Source organism: Notolepis coatsorum, assembly GCF_963971535.1.
Source record: "Notolepis coatsorum genome assembly, chromosome: 3".
NCBI classification, from domain to species: Eukaryota; Metazoa; Chordata; class Actinopteri; order Aulopiformes; family Paralepididae; genus Notolepis; species Notolepis coatsorum.
The window spans coordinates 156,446,623-156,471,309 of record NC_140167.1 but is presented as its reverse complement, the minus strand read 5'-3'; the positions used below and the strand labels follow the sequence as shown (position 1 = coordinate 156,471,309).

The window sequence follows — 24,687 nt, the reverse complement described above, 5'->3', positions numbered from 1 at the left end:
TCACGTTATGTACGTGATAACTTCTTGTTTTAAGTGATCACGTTATAACGTGAAACGTTTTATGTTAAAACAAGAAGTTATCATGTTATAATGTGAAACCTTTATGTTATAACAAGAAGTTATCACGTTAGAACTAGGGGTGGGACGATATATCGATCTATTATCAATAATCAAATAGGATCGATGCAACGTAAAAAGATCTATTCATATTGCGATACTCTTATTTTGAAAATCCGGCGACGGCGACGTCATATCCGCCCCGCGCCCACTGTTGTGAAACTCCGTGTAGCTCTGTTCAGCAGAGCAGCGCTAGGGAGCCTCTATTTTGTGACCCGATATAAGTCTGTGCAGTTTTCCCCCCGCAACGGGTCAAATGTATCTAACATGCTTTGCATCGTCGCCATTCTTTTATGCCCACGTCGCGTGGCCAGACCTAAATTAACGTTACATTAGCTGCTTAAGCTAACTAAGCTAAGAGAGAGACAAACGGAGAGAGGAGAGGGGAAGGAGGAGGAGGGGCGGGGGCATTCTGTCTGTGTGTGTGTGTGGGGACTGGGGGAGGGGCATTCTGTGTGTGTGTGCGCACGCGCGTGTGCGTTTGAAAATACCAGATGAAGTCAGGAGTATTATTATATTGATATTATTTACTGAGGATGGACAGATAATGTTGATATGATCATCATGCAATTGTAGGAACGGTTTGGGAGAGGAAGGGGTTTTAGCTTGCGTGTTGTGAGTTCCAAAACATTTGACTTAAAGCTCAATATATAAATCAAATTTATTTATAAGGCCCAACAACACACGTTAATGTCCCCATGGGCCGTACAGGTCTTCTTTAAACAAGTCGAGAAGAAAACATAATAAGTCAAGAACAGAACAAGGACACCATAAGGTCCAACAAATTTAAAATAAATGAAAGAATGCAAGCACTCCCAGACATACCCCACGCGAAGGTAAGGAAAAACTCACTAAAACCTAACAATAGGTAAAAATGCTCCACAGGCAGTGTGGAGGAGAGAAACCTTAGAAGGGCCATTCAAGGGGGGATCTCCCTTCTTAGATGTCGGTGATAGTAGTGTTGCAGACGGACAGTTGGTAAGCATGCACTCAAGTGTGTAGTGAAACACAGATGAGTGCATGCAATAGCAACTGAACATTTTGAAAGATTGAAGATAGAGCTGATAGCGAATCTATTTGAGGCACAGGGGTCGCGTCCTCCCCGTCTTAATCACGGGACATTCAACACTCCGGTCATTGCTCAGGGACAGCCGGAGACAGAGAGATAGGGGGCGGCGCAGAGAGGGTCGCGAACTCCCCGACATCATCGCGGGACGTCCGGCACTCCGGTCACCACTACGAGACCTCCGGAGACGGGGGCACGCAGAGGGGGTCGCAACCTCCCGGCCTTCATCACGGGACGTCCGACACTCCGTGCACTTTACAGTGAACAGGAGGTCTATTTGTATTTAAAACATTAGATTGTTTTTCATTTAAATGTCTGGAAGAGCTCAAAAATAAAAACGTCAATTGATATTTCCGTAGCCTTTTTTTAGTTGATCTAAATGTGACCGATTGTGTTAAATGGCCACATAATATCGTCTCATATCGATCGCAGGCACCTGAATCGTATCGTGGCAGACTTTGTGATATCGGCAAATATCGTATCGTTGTCCAAAGAATCAATATTGTATCGTATCGTGATGAAACTGGTGATTCCCACCCCTAGTTATAACGTGAAACGTTTTATGTTAAAACAAGAAGTTATCACGTTATAACGTGAAACCTTTATGTTATAACGTGATACGGATATTTTTTTCCCCTGGTGTGGCAGCAATACGCTTCCGTAGTTGTGTGACTTGTACAGCACTTTGTTCAACTTTGTCAGTGCTGTAAAGTTGAAACCTTTTTAAATCTTAGACAAACAAAACACTTTGCTTTCATGAAATATTGTAAGCCGTCATTTGAGGCTTTATAAAAGCCTCAAACATCTGTCAGTGCCAAGTCCGACCTCATCTTAAATAACAAACAGCATTGCTTGTTGTAGTTAACACTTTCTGCGCCAATCACGTTGTACGACGTGTTTCAAGTTCATGCTAATTCTGCCAGATCACGGCGTACAACGTTATTGTGATCATATTTCATATTTTCGCCATGGTATTCATATTTCACTCACGGAGCCTTGTCTGATGCTGTGGGACTCAGCACAACTCTGCAACGCTTCAATACTGCCACCTGGTGGATGATCGGCGAGTTGCCAAACCGGATATGCCGGTTGGATCTCGGTGCGTCTCCTAATTACGTCCAGCCACTCGCATATCATCCCAGGACTCTAGCCACACACTGTGGATATGGATCGCTGCCATAACTCAATAATCGACATGATTTGGGCGTGTATTAGTATTATACAAACCGGAAATGGATCGCCTCGATCCCCATCAAATAACTGGGATCTGTTTGCTCCAGTATCATCGCCAACGGTAAGAGGAGGCTGCCGTGACTTTCATCGTTTTTGTTTATTATTATCGATGCAAACTGCTCTGATCTATATATCACCCATACTACATAAATCATTTAACGACTATCACGGAATTATAAACGACCCCCCCCCCCGTTCACCCGCGCATGATCAGTCATAACGTTTAGGACCATGTACAGTTGAAATTTTTAATATACCGTGGATCGGTATCAAACGGCATTTGATAATCTAATATATGCATTTATGCCTATATCTCACGTTCTAGGAATTACTGCAGAAAACGATAAAAACATATTTATACTCTAGACGGTATTTTCGTATGAATGTGTGAATGAAAAAGTAAAACGTTCCTACATCCTGAACGATAGATAATCGATGTTGAATGGGCCATAGTAATGTCAATTTAGCAATACAATTTAAAAAGTTATAGCCCTGCAAAGAAGGTAAACATCTCCATAGACTTAGACTGGTGGCAGTGATCAAACATTGATGGATATAAGCGTGGCAGTTAATGTGTTAACAAAGAGAGGCAGAGTTGATTTTGCTCCAAAAAAATCATATATTTTTTTCTTTTTTAATATCGAATTTTATTTTCATATTCAAATCCCATGCCCATCGAACGAAGCTTCTAAGTATTTAAGACAGCCCTAATTATTATTATTATTATTATTATTATTATTATTATTTATTTATTATTTATTAACACTTTGATTGCCTAAGGTTAAATTCATGATATACCATCCGTTGCCAGCTCTATTTAACATGGAGAAGTTCCCCTTCTTTGCAGGGCTATAACTTTTTAAATTCTATTGCTAGATTGCCATTATTAGGGCCCATTCAAGGTCCTATATGTATTGTTCATGGTGTAGCAACGTTAAACTTTTTCATTCACATATTCATACTAAAATATGGTCTAAAGTATAAGTATGTTTTCATCTCTTTCTGCAGCTTTCTCCAGAACGTGATTTATAGCCCCAAATGCATTATATTGATGATGAAATACAGTTTGGTAGGAATCTGTGCGACATCAAAAATTTCAATTGGACGTACTTCTAGAATTTACTACACGTCATCTGATGTTGACCGGATGGGCGAGGGGGCGTTTATAATTCCGTGGGCAACGTTATACCATTCATCTAATGTGGGTCATATGTTCATCATAGCAGTTAGTAAAGAACACGTTAGAATATAACGCTAAAACTCACCCCAGTCTCCTCGGGCCGTTGGGCGATCAGCGTGGAGAAGACAGTTTTCTATTATGGGTTGTCGAAATACCGGATCTATTTCCAGGTTGTATAATAGTATATACGTCCAAATCATGTTGTTTTTTCGAGTTATTTCCACCGATCGATGTTCACTGTGTGAAGACAGTGAGCAGGGGTGGCCAACCCGCGGCTCGCGAGCCGCATGCGGCTCTTTGCCCGTCAATGTGCGGCTCTTCCATCCATAAAAAAAAAATTTACTTTTTTTTTTTATGTCACTCATTCCATAAGGACGTAGAATAAACATTTAAATTTTTTTTTTAAATGGTCCATTTGCATGTTCTTGGTATCTGAATCTAGGGACATATATGGATCAGTGTCAGAAATAGTGTGTCTGTTACTAGGCTTGAGTAAATTGTAATGAACCAAAGGAGAATATCAATTCTATTTAAAAAGAAAATTATCTTTGACTGTAAATAACACCATGCTAAAATTGACCAGACCTGAAAAATCTAAGCAAATGAATAAAGGGAAGATGATTAAACAGAAGGTTTTGTAGATACAGTACTGAATTCTGCCATCTTTTTTATAATGTAAATTTCTCCACCATTTTTCATCATATTGCAACACCGTTTTTTGCAAGACGTTCACAGAAAGGTAGAGAAACTAACTGCGTTCTGTTTTATGGCAATAACGTTCAGGTTTGTGGGAGATAATCCCAAAAAATAAGAGAAATTAAAAAGTAAATCCAGAAGTCAGATGATTGACAGGGGCTGGTGTGAGCTGGGTAGGGTAGTTTTTCGAAATTTGAAAGCCCTGAGTCTCTTCCTTCAAAAGACTACACTCACTTTTGGCTGTGCCACTTCCTCCTGTCAATATGCGCCGGTTTCCGACTCAATGCCCTGAGATTTCTATAATCTTATATTTCACTAATAACAGTTCAAATAATTGGTAAACAAACATAATGCTGAAAATATACACTTTTACTGTATATCTCTGGCTTAAGAGGTTAACCCTGTGAGGCCCAAATTAAAAAGAAATTAGCAACTTCAGAGGCCAGAGGGTGGGACATATAAACACATTTACTATCAAATAGCATTGTGAGGCTGAACAACAGGACCAATTGACTATACATGTGCTTAAAGGGGAACTATCTTATAAATGGCTTTTTTCAGTGTTTACCATTGTTTCTTAGCTATGTGGACTTATATTAATAGGATATATGTCTCTAATTCTCATATTGGCGAATTCTTCCAATTCTCCTCTCACAATATTCACCCTCACTGAACTGAGTCATCTGAAAATGTGCATATCTGTGATGTCAGAGATTTCTCAGCTGCATAATAATGTGGCAGTTGATGTGGCAGTTGGCACCAAGCCACACAGTGGTTGGAGCCCAGCCTCAAAACGGCTTAAGATCTTAAGGTAGAAAAATGCGGTTTTTAGTACTTGATTAGAAATACAAAACAATGCATTTTTTTTTTTTTAAAACCTAGGTGTTCCATAGACTCACAGGAATTGTGTAAAAGTGCCCAAATAGTGAAAGAAATAGTAAAATAGTTCCCCTTTAACATTTTTTAAATAAACATTATTTTTTTAAATGGCTAAAAGTGATTTTGTAATTTTGAAACCGTGGGTCTCACAGGGTACTTTTAACCCTGTGAGGCCCAAATAAAAAAGACATTAGCAACTTCAGAGGCCAGAGGGTGAGACCTATAAACGCATGAAGGGTGCCGTGACTGAAAAAAAAGGTTGAGAAACGCTGGTATATGGTGTGGCTCTTTGTGGTACCACAGTAATTTTTTTGTGGCTCTTAGTCTCTGACTGGTTGGCCACCCCTGCGCTAGAGGATTGAGAGGAGATCAGAACTGTGTGTCAAGGCTGCAGAGGGGAAATATGATTCCGATCACAGATTTTTTAAATATTGATATCAAAGACGAGTTCCGGCGTCCTCGGCAACTTGAGCATGGCGGGGAATGACGAGTTCCGGCGTTTTCGGCAGTTAAAGTGTTAATTATTATTATTATTATTATTATTATTATTATTATTATTATTATTATTATTATTATTATTATTATTATATCAAATAGAAGGATATGATTTATGTGAATGTTATGATTTATCTGTGTAGCCAAAAAGGGAATGCTTGCCCAGTGTTTGCCTATTCTGGGGGAAATGGATTGGCCTCAGTTGTATTGTGGGTGGTTCACCTGACTTGCCTGAATGACCGGTCCGCGAAAGATTACATGATAATAATTTTTTTTTTTTTTTTTTTTTCCTCTCCATGTCAACGTTCACACGCACAATATACGCTTACCTAGGATTTGACTTGATTCAACAACAAAGCAGTCGGGGCAAGCCGAAAACGGTTGAAAGTGTGGTTATTTGAAGTTTGGATTTCTTTTTTCACAACTGAGGTAGGTAGATTAAATTTTGAGACTAAAGTACAGAAAAAAGGTACCGTTGGGTACCGGTATCGATTCACAGGTACCGGTACCGTATCGGTTCAAATGTGAACGGTACCCATCCCTACTGAACACACAACTGCAGGGCAAGGGCATTTTTGCTCATGAAATGCATAGCCATGTGAAAGCCTTCATGACAAAGTTGCAATTAATTTCAAGGCAACTAGGCAGCAACAATCTCAAACACATGAAAACCCTGAAAGAAGTCAAACCATCAGCTGATCACCGGCACAGGTACTCATCCATGTTGGGAGCACTGCATGATGAATTTTCAAGGCGTTTTCAAGATTTCAAAAAGGTTGAGGATGAAATGCAGCTGGTTTCCTCTCCCTTTACCTGCAGTGTTGATAGTGCACCCACTGATGTTCAGCTTGAACTCATTGACCTGCAGTCTGATTCACTACTGAAAGAGCACTTTAAGTCAGCATCACTGCTAGAGTTCTACTCTGCTCTCAAGGAGGAGAACTTTCCAAACATGAGGAGACATGCTCAGAAGATGTTTCTCTTTGGATCCACCTACATATGTGAACAGACATTCTCAGTCATGCCGTTTACCAAGTCCAGGTACAGATCCTCTCTCACTGATGAACATCTGGCAGCTGTGCTTCACATCTCCACCTCAGACATGCAACCTGACTTTGATGGACTTGTTAAAGCTCAACAGAGACTGGATTTATCACACTGAATGAAAAAAAGAAAGAACTGAAGAACACTAAAATGTGGAAATATAACAAGTGAAATGGGACACTTTTTTTTGCACAGTTCTGAAAACATTAAATGTTTAATATAGGCATGTAAAGTAAAAAAGGCTACTGGGACACTTTTCTTTACACAGTTCAGTGACATGTCTTGTTTATTTTGGCTATAAGACGATGTGATGTCTTTAGAAAGCTAGTAAAATCCTTGTTTCAATAGTATATGAAACTCAAAATAATAACTTTATTTGTATAGCACTTTTTCATACATGCCCTTTGTTATTAATGTTTCACATTTTGTTTATCATTTTGGAAATAAATTCTATTTGAATAAATTATATTTTTGAAAGCTAACCTCACCTTTTAATTGCCAAATAATAACATACACTCTTACCAGGGGTCAAAACAATGCCATTTACTGCTTTTTATATAGAAATATATATATATTATGCATAATTGAGTTTGGAATTTTGGCCCGGCCCTCCAACATATTTTCAGTTGCTCATTCGGCCCCCCGGGAAAAATAATTGCCCACCCCTGGTCTAGGCGGACCAGGCACTGCGCAGCTGAGGGAATAAATTAGTAATGGTAATCACCTGGGTGGGTGTAGAACGGGAAAAGGCACACAGTTTTCTGACCGCTTTGGTCCCATCTTCAATGTAAATTGCTTTTCTAAATAAATCGGATATCCATTTGATATCTGACAACGGAACTGAAAGTGTGGAGACTATTATTGATTAGAAAGCGCATACGGAATACCTCCCCGACTGCCACCAGAAGCGGACCCAGGCAGAGGCCGCTACACTCTGTATAACTCAAACGGTTGATCTAAAGATGTGGTCACGGCGGCGTTGTCTCTCCTCAGAAGTCAGTGTGGACGGAACACAAGTCTCTGGACGGGAAGACCTACTATTACAACACGGAGAGCAAGCAGTCCACCTGGGAGAAACCCGACGACCTCAAGTCTGCAGCAGAGGTAACCGAACTGTGTTCACACTGTCTCTCTGTCGCTCGTTCACTGACTTGTTCACTGACTGACTCACTCACTGACTCGTTCACACCGTCTCTATCGCTCGTTCACTGACTCGTTCACACTGTCTCTCTATCGCTCGTTCACTGACTCGTTCACACTGTCTCTCTATCGCTCGTTCACTGACTCGTTCACACCGTCTCTATCGCTCGTTCACTGACTCGTTCACACAGTCTCTATCGCTCGTTCACTGACTCGTTCACACCGTCTCTATCGCTCGTTCACTGACTCGTTCACACTGTCTCTCTATCGCTCGTTCACTGACTCGTTCACTGACTTGTTCACACCGTCTCTCTATCGCTCGTTCACTGACTCGCTCACTGACTCGCTCACACGCTGACTGACTGACTGACTGGATCACACTTGACTTCAGATTGAGCACAGAGGCGTCTCAGCCTCGGTCATTATGTTATGTTAACTTTCGCCACAATTTACGTGTTATATAAGCACTCGTTTGAAAGAGTTCTTCTCACTCCACTGTCCAGCCTCTTGGCAGAGCTCGCTATATATTAATAACTATCGCTCGTTCACTGACTCGTTCACACCGTCTCTATCGCTCGTTCACTGACTCGTTCACACAGTCTCTATCGCTCGTTCACTGACTCGTTCACACCGTCTCTATCGCTCGTTCACTGACTCGTTCACACTGTCTCTCTATCGCTCGTTCACTGACTCGTTCACACTGTCTCTCTATCGCTCGTTCACTGACTCGTTCACACCGTCTCTATCGCTCGTTCACTGACTCGTTCACACTGTCTCTCTATCGCTCGTTCACTGACTCGTTCACACTGTCTCTCTATCGCTCGTTCACTGACTCGTTCACACCGTCTCTATCGCTCGTTCACTGACTCGTTCACACAGTCTCTATCGCTCGTTCACTGACTCGTTCACGCCGCCTCTATCGCTCGTTCACTGACTCGTTCACACCGTCTCTCTATCGCTCGTTCACTGACTCGTTCACTGACTTGTTCACACCGTCTCTCTATTGCTCGCTCACTGACTCGCTCACACGCTGACTGACTGACTGACTGACTGGATCACACTTGACTTCAGATTGAGCACAGAGGCGTCTCAGCCTCTGTCATTATGTTATGTTAACTTTCGCCACAATTTACGTGTTATATAAGCACTCGTTTGAAAGAGTTCTTCTCACTCCACTGTCCAGCCTCTTGGCAGAGCTCGCTATATATTAATAACGTATTTAAAAACACATTGCATCTCTCAAAGCTGCAGTACATTATGAATTTACTAGTAGGAATCTGTAATCATGTTAATCACTCAATAATACTCTTGATTTATCATGACTAATCGCAACTTTAAAATAAAAATGTTGTGAATTTCTGGGGTGACCATGTCTGTAATCCTCCCATGGGCTTGGGCTTTAGCAACATGCCTTTTTCCTCTGTCTTCACCACATCTAAAGAGACAGGGTTTAGTTTGTGGCTACAGTGGCTCGGGAGGTAGAGCAGTCGTCTGGTAATCCGGAGTTTCCCAGTTTGATTCCCGCTCCTCCCAGGCAGCGTGTCGAAGTGTCCTTGAGCAAGACACTTAACCCCGGACCCTCACTGCACTTAACCCCTCACTGCTCCCGATGAGTGGTCGCCTCCGCTGTCTGTGTGAGTGAATGGTGAATGTGAGGAACAAATTGTAACGCGCTTTGGATAAAAGCTGTTATATAAATGTACTATTATTATTATCTGTCATGGACCCGGCGTGCAGAGGTCGTTATGGCTGCTTACTGACGTCCAGTGTCTCCAGTCAGTGTAATAAATCAGGGACGTGATTTTTCCGGTTTTAACCGGATTTCCGGTTTTTCTGACCTAAAATCATGATAAAAAAATATTAATTGGAAAAAAAAAATCAAACCAATTTCTTTAAAAAAAATTATTTATGTTTTGATTATTTCCCCACCTGGTCTAAGTGAAATGCGAAAGCGCCATATTTGATAAATTTTCTTTGTCCCTTTCCTCTCCCACCTTCCTCTTCCCTGTGAACAGTTCAATATATACAAATAAAATGTGTTCATTCATTCAAATGGAGTGTTTATAAAAAAAATATAAAAATATCGGTTAGAAAATGTTCAGGTTTTTTTCTTAAGGCGCAATCACATCCCTGATAAATGTAGCTTGAAGTGCTCCGCTTTCGTTGCCTTTTCACCGTCATATAATTCGTGAACTCTTGTGACAATAGTTTTCCTGGAAGGTGGCTTGTACGATGGGTCACCTGAAGCGATGGTCTTCAACAATGTTGATGGGCCTGTAGTCCATCCATGGCGATCCATTTAGCAGTTGCATTGGTTAGTTTGGCTGCTGTCGCTTTGTTAACAGATTTGGCTGCACTCCGCCAGTGTAGTTTGACGAACACGGCTCTGTCTCAGTGCTGGCATTGTTGCTAACGTCAGCGAAGATGGGCTTTGCATGAAGATGGTACTTGTTGGAGCCTTGTTTGGTTAATGAACAGGTAGAAGAGGCCTCGTGGTCAGATGTTTGGTTAATGACCAGGTAGAGGAGCCTCATGGTCACATGTTTGGTTAATGAACAGGTAGAGGAGCCTCATGGTCACATGTTTGGTTAATGACCAGGTAGAGGAGCCTCATGGTCACATGTTTGGTTAATGAACAGGTAGAGGAGGCCTAGAGCATGGTCACATGTTTGGTTAATGACCAGGTAGAGGAGGCCTAGACTAGAGCATGGACAAATGTTTGGTTAAGGCACCAGGTTGAGACATTTTCTGGAATGAAATCTTTATTTTGATGCATTTTTGGCCAGTTCCTTTAATTTGACAAATAAACCTATTCTTTCATTCATTAAACCCTGGAGGAATGAAACCTGGGTGTTTCTATACTATCTGGTTTGCTAACAAACAGCCAATACACAACTTCAGACTTGTTGTGCTTGATGGAAAGACAGGTCATCACTGCAACACTGCTTTGGTTTTATCGAAATGTCACAGGCATCACTCTCTCCAGCCTGCTCTCTCTCTGGAGTTGAGGGTGTAGTGAGCTTGACCTGGGGAAGACTGAGGGGACAAAGATTGACTGAATGGGATTCAGGGATATCAATTAGTACTACTGAGTAGGCCTGTCCCCGACTAAGGATTTGTATAATCGACTTTGATTGGCCAAAATCAGCTGATACCCGAATGCAAAATAAAATTTGGAAGTAGTCGGCTGAAGGCTTGTCCTCTGCGAAAGCATGCAATTGGTCCACTGATTGATACATCTTGATATTTGTCTAGTCTAGTGTGTTCATTAGACAGTCACAGGTGAAATCCTCTTTCAGTGCCTCTGTGCCTGTTTTCTTAGGCAGTTAGCCTCTCTGGTATGCACGCCATTAGTGTTAGCCACGCTTCTAGTAGGCATATTTGCTTTTGGATAGAATGATCCAAAAAAGAAAAAAAATAGTTGTAGTATACTAGTATTAATATGTACAGTGATACAGGTATAAAGACACTATGGTAGTAAGTCATACTGACCAGCAGCGTAGCTAGTAAGAGTAGGTAAGGGATATGTACAGGTCAGATATAGATATAGTATCTACAGATATGTAAAAAGGATTATATGTAGGTAGGTATTTATGTACAGACAGATATGGATCTATATATACTGTATATACATGCTACATTTAAACAAACACACACGTGAAGCACAATGAAGATAATTTTCTGTCTGAAATAATTGAAGTTGTATTTCAGTTGTATTTCATTGTGTTTGGATAACAAGTTAAAACATTTTTTTCTTTTTATAGCAAATGTTATCAAAATGTCCCTGGAAGGAGTACAAGTCAGACACGGGGAAACCCTACTACTACAACTCTCAGACGAAGGAGTCCAGATGGACCAAACCCAAAGAACTGGATGATCTGGAAGGTGAGGAGTCACAAGTCCATTCAGCCTGTTCACAAGCACATTACTACTCTGATAGTAGACTGTTCTGTTCACAAGCACATTCCTACTCTGATACAGTGGACTGGGGAGGTACAGGTATGGGCAGGGTAATATTAGAAATACATATATATATATATAGGCAATAAAAAAAATTTGAATATAGAAATATTAGAAAAATAAACCACGTAAACGATATAATTTAACTGAATAGAAAAATATCAGAAAAATAAACAAAGGTGCAGAGGAGGGTCTGTATGCCCTTTCGGACTGGTTTGCGAGTTCCATTTCCCACGGCGATACAGGGCTCTACAGTGCGACCATATTGCTCGCATATGCCCCTAAACATATGTGCGTGCGAACCTGCAAAATCAAGTACTCGCACGGCGTGCGAGTGGGGCCGGCGAGTGCAGAGTACAGCCTCATTCGTCCTTTTTTTTCTCCGCTGCGAGAATCGTTAAAAAACTACAAGTCCCACAGTTCACAGCCGCATAAAAGTTCCAATCACAGTAGAGTTTCCTGTGGTCACGCGACTGGAAACCGAAAGTAACGATCAGCGTCACTGTCCGTCTCTGAGTCAGACAATACAGCCATGTCGAAGCCCATTCAATTTTATTTTGTGCGAAAGATACCGGAGAATGAGAAGTCAGGCGAGGCAGCTCATGTTACAGAGGTGATGGTTAACGTTAACCAAGATACTGACGCTAGCCAGCATGCTAGCGAAGTTGGCCAAGCTAGCGAGGCTACACCCACTGTAGCACCCAATGTAGCCACTGTAGCTAGCGAAGCTACACCCACTGGAGCCGGAGGGAAGACATACAAATTTAACGTGAATTGGCTAAACATTTCCCCATGGCTAGAGTTAGAAAACAATGTCATGTTTTGTAAATATTGCAAAGTAGGATCGATGCATTGCTATGCATTGTTACACCCCTACAACTGGCCCACTGTGTATGTGTGTACAGCTAACTTGGCTAGCGTTATCAACCGCAGAGGTGGGCACCGGACGGCCAGAGTGCAAGCGGTGTGGCAATAGGGTCTAGCTGCAGCGTCGGACGGCCAGAGTGCAACGGTGTGACGTCGTAATTGGCAGACTCGACTGTCAATCAATGGTCTACCTGACACGCAAACTCATAAACAATGTTTCTGTACTGGAGGTGTACAGTATTTCAATAGGCAACCCTGAAAGGATTCTTTTTCTAAAAGAGCAACACTAGCTCCCCCCTCTACTGATGGCCCTGGTTGTGAAGCCAGTGTCTCCTTTTTGTTCAATGTCACTGCCTTTCTTATTAGGCCTAGTTGTTGGCTACAACTTTGCCATAGTAGGCATTAATCACTTAATTAATAGTTCAAATGTCTGTGTCCCATTCCCGTTTGCACACGCAGATGATACACACACACGCACACAGTGGGCCAGTGACTTTGGTGGTATGTGCTATTGCACAGATGTGTCCCGTTCCCGTTTGCACATGCACGCACAGTACAAATATACATTTATTTTTGAAAAAAAAAAAAAACTCTGTTACTTGACATATTTTCACTGTGCTCCTAAATATTTTTGGGTGCTCCTAAATTTCTTTGTGTGCTCCTAAATGTTTTCATTTAGGAGCACCTGTGCCCCTAGTGAAAAAGGTTAGCGTAGAGCCCTGCGATACCTGCAATATGTAGTTGCATATCACACAGTATCACACATTATCCCATCTAAGACGGATAGATAATTAATCTCCTCAGGGAAATTAGGGCACCACAGTAGCCAACCAGGATGCATCTATTCTTATCCCAACCCATGTTTGCATGTTTGCAATCTGATTGGCCACTGACGTTTCTGATCATGTGACATGTGCGCCCAATCGCGTGACGCGACCATTTCCGCCTCGACCAGCAGCAAACTACCTAACGCCTACGATCCACACTCTAACCTTAACCAACTTCAAAAGAGTGCCTAAGCTTAACCGGTGAAAGAATTTGCCGTCACACAATATCGCCCTGCTCTAAGACAAACTCTAACCTTAACCAACTTCGAAAGAGTGCCTAAGCTTAACCGGCGAAAGAACTTGCCGTCACACGATAGGCGCGACCAGAAACGTCAGTGGCCAATCAGAGCGCAAAATGCGAACGCGGAAGCAAACATGGGTTGGGATAAGAATTTAGGCAACCAGGATATTATATAATATATATATAAAATATTTGTATAATTTTTTTTTTACACATTCAGGGCCGTCTAATCCCACTCTGAGGCCAGCTTTTCATTACAAGTTTTCACTGTGCGTGAGGTTGTTTGTAGAGCAAAATCTATATCTATATTTTATATTATTGCTATGTGTCCATTGTCAATTGACAGTATAAACCTTCCCTTCAATATGCCATAAAGAATTTTTTTTTTCATCAATACGTTCCCATTTTATAGCCTTGTGAATATGAACGTTATATCGGAATGGTCTAGGGTAATTCCTGCAAAGCTAGTTATAGGGCGCTAAGCTAATAACGTTAAATCGATTGCCGTTTCGCCCCTACACAAGCTAGAGTTAAAAATCAAAATGCATATGATCGGTATCATGGTCCACCATGAATGCATGAAGGGGGGGGGGGGGTCGTTTCTGATTATTGATTACCAATAACGGCATTTGTTATTGCAACATACGCTGACCGGGTGGAGAGAACAAGAGAACAAGGCCATTGACGTCAAATCGCTCTTACCTCTGGCCGGTTGGATTCCAAGAAGAATTTCCCAGTTATTGATCGCCATCTGGTAGATCGATATGTCCATTGGCTGATGCTATATTCCTTTTTATATATACCGTAATTCCTCTAATAGTAACCGGTATTCAATTAAAAACCGGGTCTCTATTAATGACCGGGTGCGCTGTTGAGCTAAGCAATTATAAGCCGGCCTCCTAATACAAGCCGGGTTTCATGTATATTAGAGGAATTACGGTATTTCCCTCAACGGATTTACCATATATAATATATTTTGTTATTGTTGTTATATGCTGGCCTGGCTGTGCAGTAAATACCATATAATGGTATGGTGTTAATGTTTACCAAGAGAGTAAGCCTACCTCAGAATTGTATAAAATGAAGTTATTATTATTATTATACCAGTATTGTGATTGCACTACCGTAATTCCTCTAATAGTAACCCTGGCTTGTATTTGTTTCAACTGTAGCGGATACCAGGCTTGTATTAGGAGGATGCCTGTATAAGAGGGAGGCCTATATTTCAAATTTTCAAACGGATCATAATGAATAAATCAACATTTTGTGTCAGTTTGAACCCAGTAAAATGTACTGGGTTCATTTATTGAAACCAAGTACTGTATGAAATAGTAAACAGTGCAATTACAGGTGGTCACTGGTCATTTTAACGTTTTCAAAGTGAAATCAAGTAACTTTACCTTAGCAGCTCAGTATGCAGCTCAGTATATTAGTAACCCGGCTTGTATTAGGAGGCCGGCTTATAATTGCTTAGCTCAAGAGTGCACCCGGCCATTAATAGAGACCCGGCTTGTATTTGAGACCCGGTTACTATTAGAGGAATTACGGTATTTTACTTTATTTAACTTTTTTTGACCACCTGTAATTTCACTGTTTACTACCGTATTTCATACAGTACTTGATTTCAATAAATGAACCCAGTACATTTTACTGGGTTCAAACTGACACAAAATGTTGATTTATTCATTATGATCTGTTTGAAAATTAGAAATATAGGCCTCTCTCTTATACATGCCTCCTCCTAATACAAGCCTGGTATCCGCTACAGTTGAAACAAATACAAGCCGGGGTTACTATTAGAGGAATTGCCAATCCCCAATCCCCTTCCTGGTCATTGCGCACTCTACCCCCTACCGTCGGTCTGGGAGGGCGGAGACTATCACATGCTTCCTCCGACACATGTGTAGCCAGCCCACCGCTTCTTTTCACCTGGCAGCACGGACTCTCACTGGGAGAGTGTAACGTGTGGAAGGTCACACTACCTCTCCCAGATCCTTCCCTTGCTGTGCAGGCGCCCCGACCGAACTGTAGGACTTGCTGTTTACAACGAACAGGACCTACCCACGCCGGCTTCCCACCCGCTAACACTGCCAATTGTGTTAGTATGGACGGTCGGCCAAGCCGGAGGCACCACAGCCGGATTCTATCCCACTGGCTCTGTGGTGGTAGGCAGACGCTTAGTCCGCTGCGCTACCCGGCCGCCCGATGCTATATTCCTAGGGTTGTCACGATACCAACATTTTAGTTTCGATACTATACCAATATTAATTTCGATACTTTTGATACTTTTCCTCAAAATCAGGGAAACACTCAGATGTCATTATTGTTCTTTATTTTAAAACACAACAATGAACAATGACGAGAATAAATAAATAAAATTAAAAGCAATGGCATTCAAAATGCTGGAGAACTTTGTTTGCACTCAAAACAGTTGCTGTACAAGGTTTCTGAACCCAGCTTTCTCAACTGTATATATATATTGGAACTTGGTCCACACAGATGAACTCTGAGACTGCCCTGTTGAGCCTTTTATCATCTTTGGACTAATTTGTGTACTTAATATGCTGCTAAAAAAAAAGCTGAGGTTAGGTTGCTTCTGAGTGGGGGGAGTCACTCTGTGAGCCAAATGCAGCAGACTTCTGTAGTTAAAATAAATTCAAGGGGTAGACAAAGTATGGTTGTATTATTATTAGTGCTGTCAAACGATTAAAATATTTAACTTGATTAATCGCATGATTGTCCATAGTTAACTCGTGATTAATCGCAAATTAATCACATTTAAAAAAAAAAAAAAATTTTTTACCTTAAACAGATCTTTTTCAAGTTCCAAGTTTTAATACTCTTATCAACATGCGAGTCAACAAATGCTTGCTTTGTGCAGCCATTTAACACAAAAGGATGACCCTCATGCATTGCAAATTTGCATAAAATTCAAAATAGAGTGATGCACAAAATAACTTAAAAGAAAATAATAATTTAAAACAATGAATAAAGTGTGCATGAAATAATAGGGGAAAGAAAACGTTAGGAACTTGTTACATTTACACACACAAGGGCTGATTAATCACACACCCCCCTCTCTCCCTCACACACACACACACACACACACACACACACACACACACACACACACACACACACACACTTCAGAAACAAACATAGTATCAATGAGAGCATCAATAATACACCTGAGTGAAGTCTAGTTAAAAAAAAAAAAAAAAAATAAAATTAGTTAATCTTGAGTTAAAAAAATTTGTGGCATTAATAGAATCGGGAGTTAACGCGATATTAACGCGATATATTTGACAGCCTTAATTATTATACATTTGTCATAGCAGAGGGCCTAATTAGTTTGAGATACCATAAGTTACCTAGAAAACATTTTGATGAGTGAGACTGATTATGGCCTATCATAATCTAGAACTAGGTTATGTCATATTGTAGGCTGTTTAACAAAAATAAAATAGATTTCCGTTGTCTACAGTATGTATGAACCATTAAATGGGCAAATGTCTCTGTATGAATCACGTTTGTGACTAAGCCATAGAGATGCTGTGTTTACTAGCTTTCAGCACGGCAGTTTAGGCTATGTATAGCTTATTATTAGGCTTTTCAATTTATTTTCTATTCTTGTGAATAGCATTGTGGACATTTTCTAATGCTTGTATGCCCGGGTTTTTTTTTTCTCCATTTTCATTGAGTTCAATCCAAAAGGTTGAATTACCATCTGGGAGACGATAGGGGGCGCTTTTTTCACATCTGAGCGCCTGGGGTGGCTGAATTTCCAACGGTAGACTCGGTTGATGAAATATGAATTCAGATCGCAAAAAAAAAAAAAAAGAGAAAATACGAATATTCTCGTGATGGGCATTCAACCCGCGGGGGGTAAACCAGAGAAAACTCGGGTTGGGCAATCAAAGTGTTAAGGATGGCGCCCAATAACGTATATATACGTGGTTGGCCACGAAACGGTTAAAGAAACCATCATGTTTATATGCACACAACTGGTGTACACAAATGATAGGCACAGTCATGATACCAGGCGCTGGTTTACAAATGCAAAAACAAATGCCTGAAATCATGACGTTTCGGTGTGAACACACCTTCATGCAAGCCATTTCTGAAGGTGTGTTCACACCGAAACATCATGATTTCAGGCTGCCAATAAATTTGAAAAACCTGGAGTGCGTGCCTGGACTTGTTTCCCTATTGTTTATAACATGCACTTTGTAATGGTGTATTTTGCAATATGTGTAATATTGTATCTTATAATACTGTGGATGTTGTATCATGCACTCTTACTCTCATACACCTACACACATCCAGGCATACACTCACCAGTGGCAGTGCATATTACTCAGACATCTGAAGGACTGCAATGGAAATAAGCTGTAAGCTTTCTTGCGTTTTTATCCTTTTGATAATGGTGGGCCTCTATAGGTATATTTGTATTAAGGCTGTCAATTGATTAAAATATTGAATCTGATTAATCGCATGATTGTCCATTTATTATCTGTTCTAAATCTACCTTAAACAGATATTTTTCAAGTTTTAATACTCTTATCAACATGAGAGTCAACAAATGCTTGCTTTATGCAGCCATTTAACACAAAAGGATGACTTTATGTCATGCTTTTTAGATATCCGTGTGCAGCTGGATAATGTTTTTAATGTTATATTCGTTACGTCTGTACCCCAGGAAGAGTAGTCTGCACTAGGGCTGCATGATTCCTGCTAAAATGTGAATTCGTGTTTTCTCAAGAATTGAGATCACAATTCTCTCACACTATTCTTATTTATATATAATTACAATTTTTTGTAAGTACATTTTTATTTAATTTTTTTATATAATTTAGAAATGAGATCTCACATGTCTATGAATCGAGATCGCTATTTCTTTTTAATTAATCGTGCAGCCCTAGTCTGCACCACGGCAAAGACTAATGGGGATCCAAAATAAACAACAAACAACATTATCTATGCAGATTACTAATGTGCACATAATAAACACACTCCTCAATGGGCCGTTTGGTTGTTGTGATGCAAGGCGGCGCCCTGCTTCGCCACTGTTTCCCCCATTAGTTTAAATGGCAAGGAGGACATCAGTAGCTCCGGTGCTTTTTAAAGATGAGGAGATAATAACCACGAGGTGTTTTTTCCTAACAGCCCTGCGTCTCTTCCCTGCGACGATGATCAAAGCCGAGGAGAACGGGTAAGAGCTTCCTGTTTACCTGCAGTCTCCTCACAGCCGACACTCACTCTGCGTCATTACAGTGAACGTCTTCCTCTAAAGATGAAGTAAACCTTTCCCCTTTTCCCTTCTTCAAAGCAGGGTTCGCACAAGGTCCTTGAAATGCTTAAAGTGCTTGATTAAAAAACAAAGTCCTGGAATTTCTTGAAAACAGCCAATGTGTGCTTAAAAAGTCCTTGAAATTCAAATCGACCATTCGCATTGAAAGTTTTGTTCATCCATGATAAAATTGTCGGAAATTGGTTATAAGCCATAAATATTGGATCCTTTATTATTAATTTTTTTTTTTTAACTGCATTTAAAAGTGAATTGTATCCTTTTAAATGCCATTTTAAAATGAAAAATAGTTGGAAAAGTACTTGTAAGTCATTGAATTTCATTTTGCAATGTCTGGGAACCCTGTGATCGTAAACCTTTCCCCTTTTTTCTTCATCAAAGACACGCGTTCCGTTGTACTCATTGCATGTTTAGGCGGGCCGCTGTGACATGTGCGCTCTGACCCAGTTCTCTCTGGAGCGACACCAGGTCTAACAGGACAACCGGGCCGTCACTCATAACTGATCTGATCCTGTAGGACGACGGAGGTGGCCGCGGCTCCCGGCACGGCCCCGCCCCCCGCTATGCGCCCCCTGGCGGATCCCGGCGTTGCCATGGTGACCATGATGGAGGCGGAGGCCATGACGGCCATGACGGCGGTGGTCTCCGAGGAGCACCTGTCCCAGGGGGCCGTGCAGCACACGGCTGAGGTCGGAGCCGCGGAGCAGCCTGTGGTCCCCGTGGAGGGAACGCTGGAGGCTAAAGCCAGGTGAGAGAGAGAGGGAGGGGGGGCGAGAGGGAGAGATAGAGGGTGGGCAGACATAGAGAGAGGGAGGGGAGGGAGAGCAGAGGGGAGAGAGAGAGAGGAGGGAGGGGAGAGAGAGAGGAGGGAGGGGGGGGTGAAAGAGAGGAGGGAGCGCTGGAGGCTAAAGCCAGGTGAGAGAGAGACGGAGATGGAGAGAGAGACATAGAGGGAGAGAGAGAGACAGAGAGAGACAGAAAGAGAGGAGGGAGCACTGGAGGCTAAAGCCAGGTGAGAGAGAGACATTCCATGCATGTTGTACTAAATATCACTGAAGTACTAAATATACACTGAAGAGTACTAAATATCACTGAAGTACTAAATACCACTGAAATACTAAATATACACTGAAGTACTAAATATACACTGAAGTACTAAATATCACTGAAGTACTAAATACCTGAAATACTAAATATACACTGAAGTACTAAATATCACTGAAGTACTAAATATACACTGAAGTACTAAATATACACTGAAGTACTACTAAATATACACTGAAGTACTACATATACACTGAAGTACTAAATACCACTGAAGTACTAAATACCACTGAAGTACTAAATATACACTGAAGTACTAAATACCACTGAAGTACTAAATACCACTGAAGTACTAAATACCACTGAAGTACTAAATACCACTGAAGTACTAAATATCACTGAAGTACTAAATATACACTGAAGTACTAAATATACACTGAAGTACTACATATACACTGAAGTACTAAATACCACTGAAGTACTAAATATCACTGAAGTACTAAATACCACTGACGTACTAAATACCACTGACGTACTAAATATCACTGAAGTACTAAATAACACTGAAGTAATAAATATACACTGAACTGAAGTAATAAATACCACTGAAGTACTAAATATCACTGAAGTACTACATATACAATGAAGTACTACATATACAATGAAGTACTAAATATACACTGACGTACTAAATATACACTGAAGTACTACATATACACTGAAGTACTAAATATCACTGAAGTACTAAATACCACTGAAGTACTAAATCTAAATGTCACTGAAGCACTAAATACCACTGAAGTACTAAATCTAAATGTCACTGAAGTACTAAATACCACTGAAGTACTAAATACCACTGAAGTACTAAATACCACTGAAGTACTAAATCTAAATATACACTGAAGTACTAAATACCACTGAAGTACTAAATACCACTGAAGTACTAAATATACACTGAAGTACTAAATACCACTAAAGTACTATATATACACTGAAGTACTAAATACTAGGGATGTCCGATATTATCGGCCTACCGATATTATCGGCAGAATGTGAAAATGTGATATCGGTTGATATCGGTATCGGAAATTAAGAGTTGGACAATATCGGTATCGGTAAAAAAGCCAATATCGAGGATCCCTACTAAATATCACTGAAGTACTAAATATACACTGAAGTACTAAATCTAAATGTCACTGAAGTACTAAATATCACTGAAGTACTAAATCTAAATGTCACTGAAGTACTAAATATCACTGAAGTACTAAATACCACTGAAGTACTAAATCTAAATGTCACTGAAGTACTAAATGCCACTGAAGTACTAAATACCACTGAATACCACTGAAGTACTAAATATACACTGAAGTACTAAATACCACTGAAGTACTATATATACACTGAAGTACTAAATACCACTGAAGTACTAAATGCGTTTTATTTCCTCAGTGCCGTCCCTCTGAAGGAAGAGCGCCCAGAGCTGCAGAAGAAGACGTACAAGTGGAACACAAAGGAAGAAGCCAAGCAGGCCTTCAAGGAGCTACTGAAGGAGAAGGTAACGCTTCACTCAACCCTAACCTTAACCCTTTCTCATCGTAGTGTGATCATCAATCAAGTTGTTCTGAATGTGAAGTTGTTCTGAATGTGATGTTGTTCTGAAAGTGAAGTTGTTCTGAATGTGAAGTTGTTCTGAATGTGAAGTTGTTCTGAATGTGATGTTGTTCTGAAAGTGAAGTTGTTCTGAAAGTGAATTTGTTCTGAATGTGAAGTTGTTCTGAATGTGAAGCTGTTCTGAATGTGAAGTTGTTCTGAATAGGAAGTTGTTCTGAATGTGAGTGAAGTTGTTCTGAATGTGAAGTTGTTCTGAATGTGATGTTGTTCTGAATGTGATGTTGTTCTGAAAGTGAAGTTGTTCTGAATGTGAGTGATGTTGTTCTGAAAGTGAAGTTGTTCTGAATGTGAGTGAAGTTGTTCTGAAAGTGAAGTTGTTCTGAATGTGAAGTTGTGGGACAGAATCTATTAAGAAGACAGGCTTTTTGGACACAGTCGGTGTCAGTATTATGCCAATTTTCATGGGCATTGAATATTGTCCCCTCAATTAAAGTTAAATACATGGTATATACATTCTAGGGCTGTCCCTGACTAAGGATTTGGATTAGCCGATAAAAAAATACCGTAATTTTCTGACTATAAGGCGCACCTGAATATAAGCCGCAGCAGCTCAATTGAATGATGTGTACATATATAATCCGCACTGGACTATAAGCCGCAGTGAATAACAGTGAAGTAAACATATCACGTGAATGAACGTCTCGACTCGAGGCGAGTGAATGAATGTCCGTGAAAACCAAGATGGCCGCTCAGCAATAACATAACGGAGCAAGGCATGTCCGGTTGGATACTGGTAAGGCGCTGCCCTCTAGTGGCCGGCGATAAACTCTTCATCCCCCCCCAGACCGGAAATCCATAGATTAGCCGCACCGTTATATAAGCCGCAGAGTCGAAAAATGGGAAAAAAGGCGCGGCTTATAGTCCGAAAATTACGGTATATAATATTCTTTTATTTTTTATTTTATTTTTTGCATTAGAGTAAGAGGTTGGCAGTCGACTACGGCTCCTTTCGATCGATTAGTCGACTAATAGGGGTCAGCCCTATTACATTCATACCAATTATTCGCCTGTTCTATTCTCCATCCATCCATCGATCATCCATTGCAACACTATATCATCACTGACATCCTGTTGGGGGATCCCCTTTGACCAGCCCATCTGAGGTTTCTCTCCTCCACGCCACCTGTGATGCTTTTTTCCCCCCCTATCGCTAGTTTTTTTTTTAGCGTTTATCGCTTTTCTGGTCAAGCATGACCAACAGAAACAGGTTGAAATGGGATGTAGAGCAGGGGAAGACACTGAGAAAATACGGCGGGTCCGGGAATCGAACTTGTGTACCCCAGATCCGTGACGAGCACAGTTTTCCCCGACGCAGAAATAGCGCCGAGATATGCGGTGAGCTACGGGAGCTCCCCTATCGCTAGGTTTTTAGTGAGTCGTTCCTCATCTTCATTGGGGAAAGTCTGGGAGTGTTGCATATGTGGATTTTATGGTGTTTTTTGTTTTTGATCTATTGTGTTTCTTCTTGACTTGTACAAAAACACTTGTAGGCTACAGCCCATTCCATGTGATCTCGGGCTATACGAATACATTTGATTAAACGTTTAACCCTATTTAAAATAAATCTTATGTGGTCATGCCTGATGGTGACTGTTTACCAGCCAGCTCAGACCTCAGTGTTTGATCTTCTGGTCTAATCCAGCCCCCTACTCACGAGCCCTTGGGAGGTCTTAGTGTCGTCGTTAAGCCCCTGTTGCGCTCACCGTTTATGTTGTGTGTGTGCGTTCGGCAGCGAGGTGGCCGGTCTGCGTGCCGGTCTCCGCAGCTTCTATATTTAGGTATTTTTAATTTGGTGCACAAAGCTCTCCTCTGAGATTGCTTGCTATTTTCCCGCGAGATGGTAACAGCTCTCTTTTATGATCAGCGTTGTCGGATCGGGCGCGGTGGGGCTGCGTGGGATTAAGACGCGAGCGAGAGCGGCATGCCTTGGTGGGTTAGAGTAACCGTGACGACCGACGCGCCGCACACAGCAGAAATCACTTCATAATGGATGAAGGATTTGCTCTCCAGGAGGGGGGAGGGGAGGGGAGAGGTGAGAGAGGAGAGGAGAGGAGAGGAGGGTGGAGAGAGGGTAGGGGAGAAGAGGGGAGAGGGAGGGCGGGGGGAGAGAGGAGAGGGCAACAGAGGGAAGAAGAGAGGAGGGGAGAGGAGAGTGGCCGAAAAGGGCACTTACATAAGTTGTCGCTTGCGTTTCTTTTGCATTATTGGAGGTTCACAGCTCTTAACTCAGCAGGCATCTATTAGTAATCTAAGAAAAATACTTGTCCGCTGGGAAACAAAGCAGCACCTGATGATGCACACGTCCACATGCATCTATCAATCCACTCCATACACCCTCTTGTTGTGTTGTTGGTGTCTTATTGGATATGTAATATATATGTAAATGCACCGGTACGAGATGTATCACAGAACCCATTCCCGCTATAATTGAGTCCTGTTCTCCTGGGGTTTCAGGGCGTGTCGTCTAACGCCTCGTGGGAACAGGCCATGAAAATGATCATCAACGACCCTCGATACAGGTACCCTACACTCATAATGAATGAATATACTGCAATATACGGTGTGTAAAACACATGATGGATATACTGTGTGTAAAACACATGATGGATATACTGTGTGTAAAACACATGATGAATATACTTTGTGTAAAACACATGATGAATATACTGTGTGTAAAACACATGATGAATATACTGTGTGTAAAACACATGATGGATATACTGTGTGTAAAACATGCTGAATATACTGTGTGTAAAACGCATGATGAATATACTGTGTAAAACACATGATGAATATACTGTGTGTAAAACACATGATGGATATACTGTGTGTAAAACATGCTGAATATACTGTGTGTAAAACACATGATGAATATACTGTGTGTAAAACACATGATGAATATACTGTGTGTAAAACACA

At 41.1% G+C, this 24,687-nt stretch overlaps 1 protein-coding gene across 4 annotated transcripts in view; it reads left to right on the top strand.

Moving 5' to 3' along the window:
* The window catches only part of prpf40a (PRP40 pre-mRNA processing factor 40 homolog A), a 123,620-nt gene that overhangs the window by 60,751 nt on the left and 38,182 nt on the right, over window positions 1-24,687 (top strand). For all 4 annotated transcript variants that reach the window (XM_084310734.1, XM_084310733.1, XM_084310736.1 and 1 more), the window contains exons 7-12: window positions 7,704-7,814; window positions 11,615-11,735; window positions 18,912-18,957; window positions 19,571-19,801; window positions 21,547-21,652; window positions 24,223-24,287. In XM_084310734.1, the coding sequence (XP_084166860.1) occupies window positions 7,704-7,814; window positions 11,615-11,735; window positions 18,912-18,957; window positions 19,571-19,801; window positions 21,547-21,652; window positions 24,223-24,287 (680 nt within the window). The remainder of the gene's footprint in view (window positions 1-7,703; window positions 7,815-11,614; window positions 11,736-18,911; window positions 18,958-19,570; window positions 19,802-21,546; window positions 21,653-24,222; window positions 24,288-24,687) is intronic.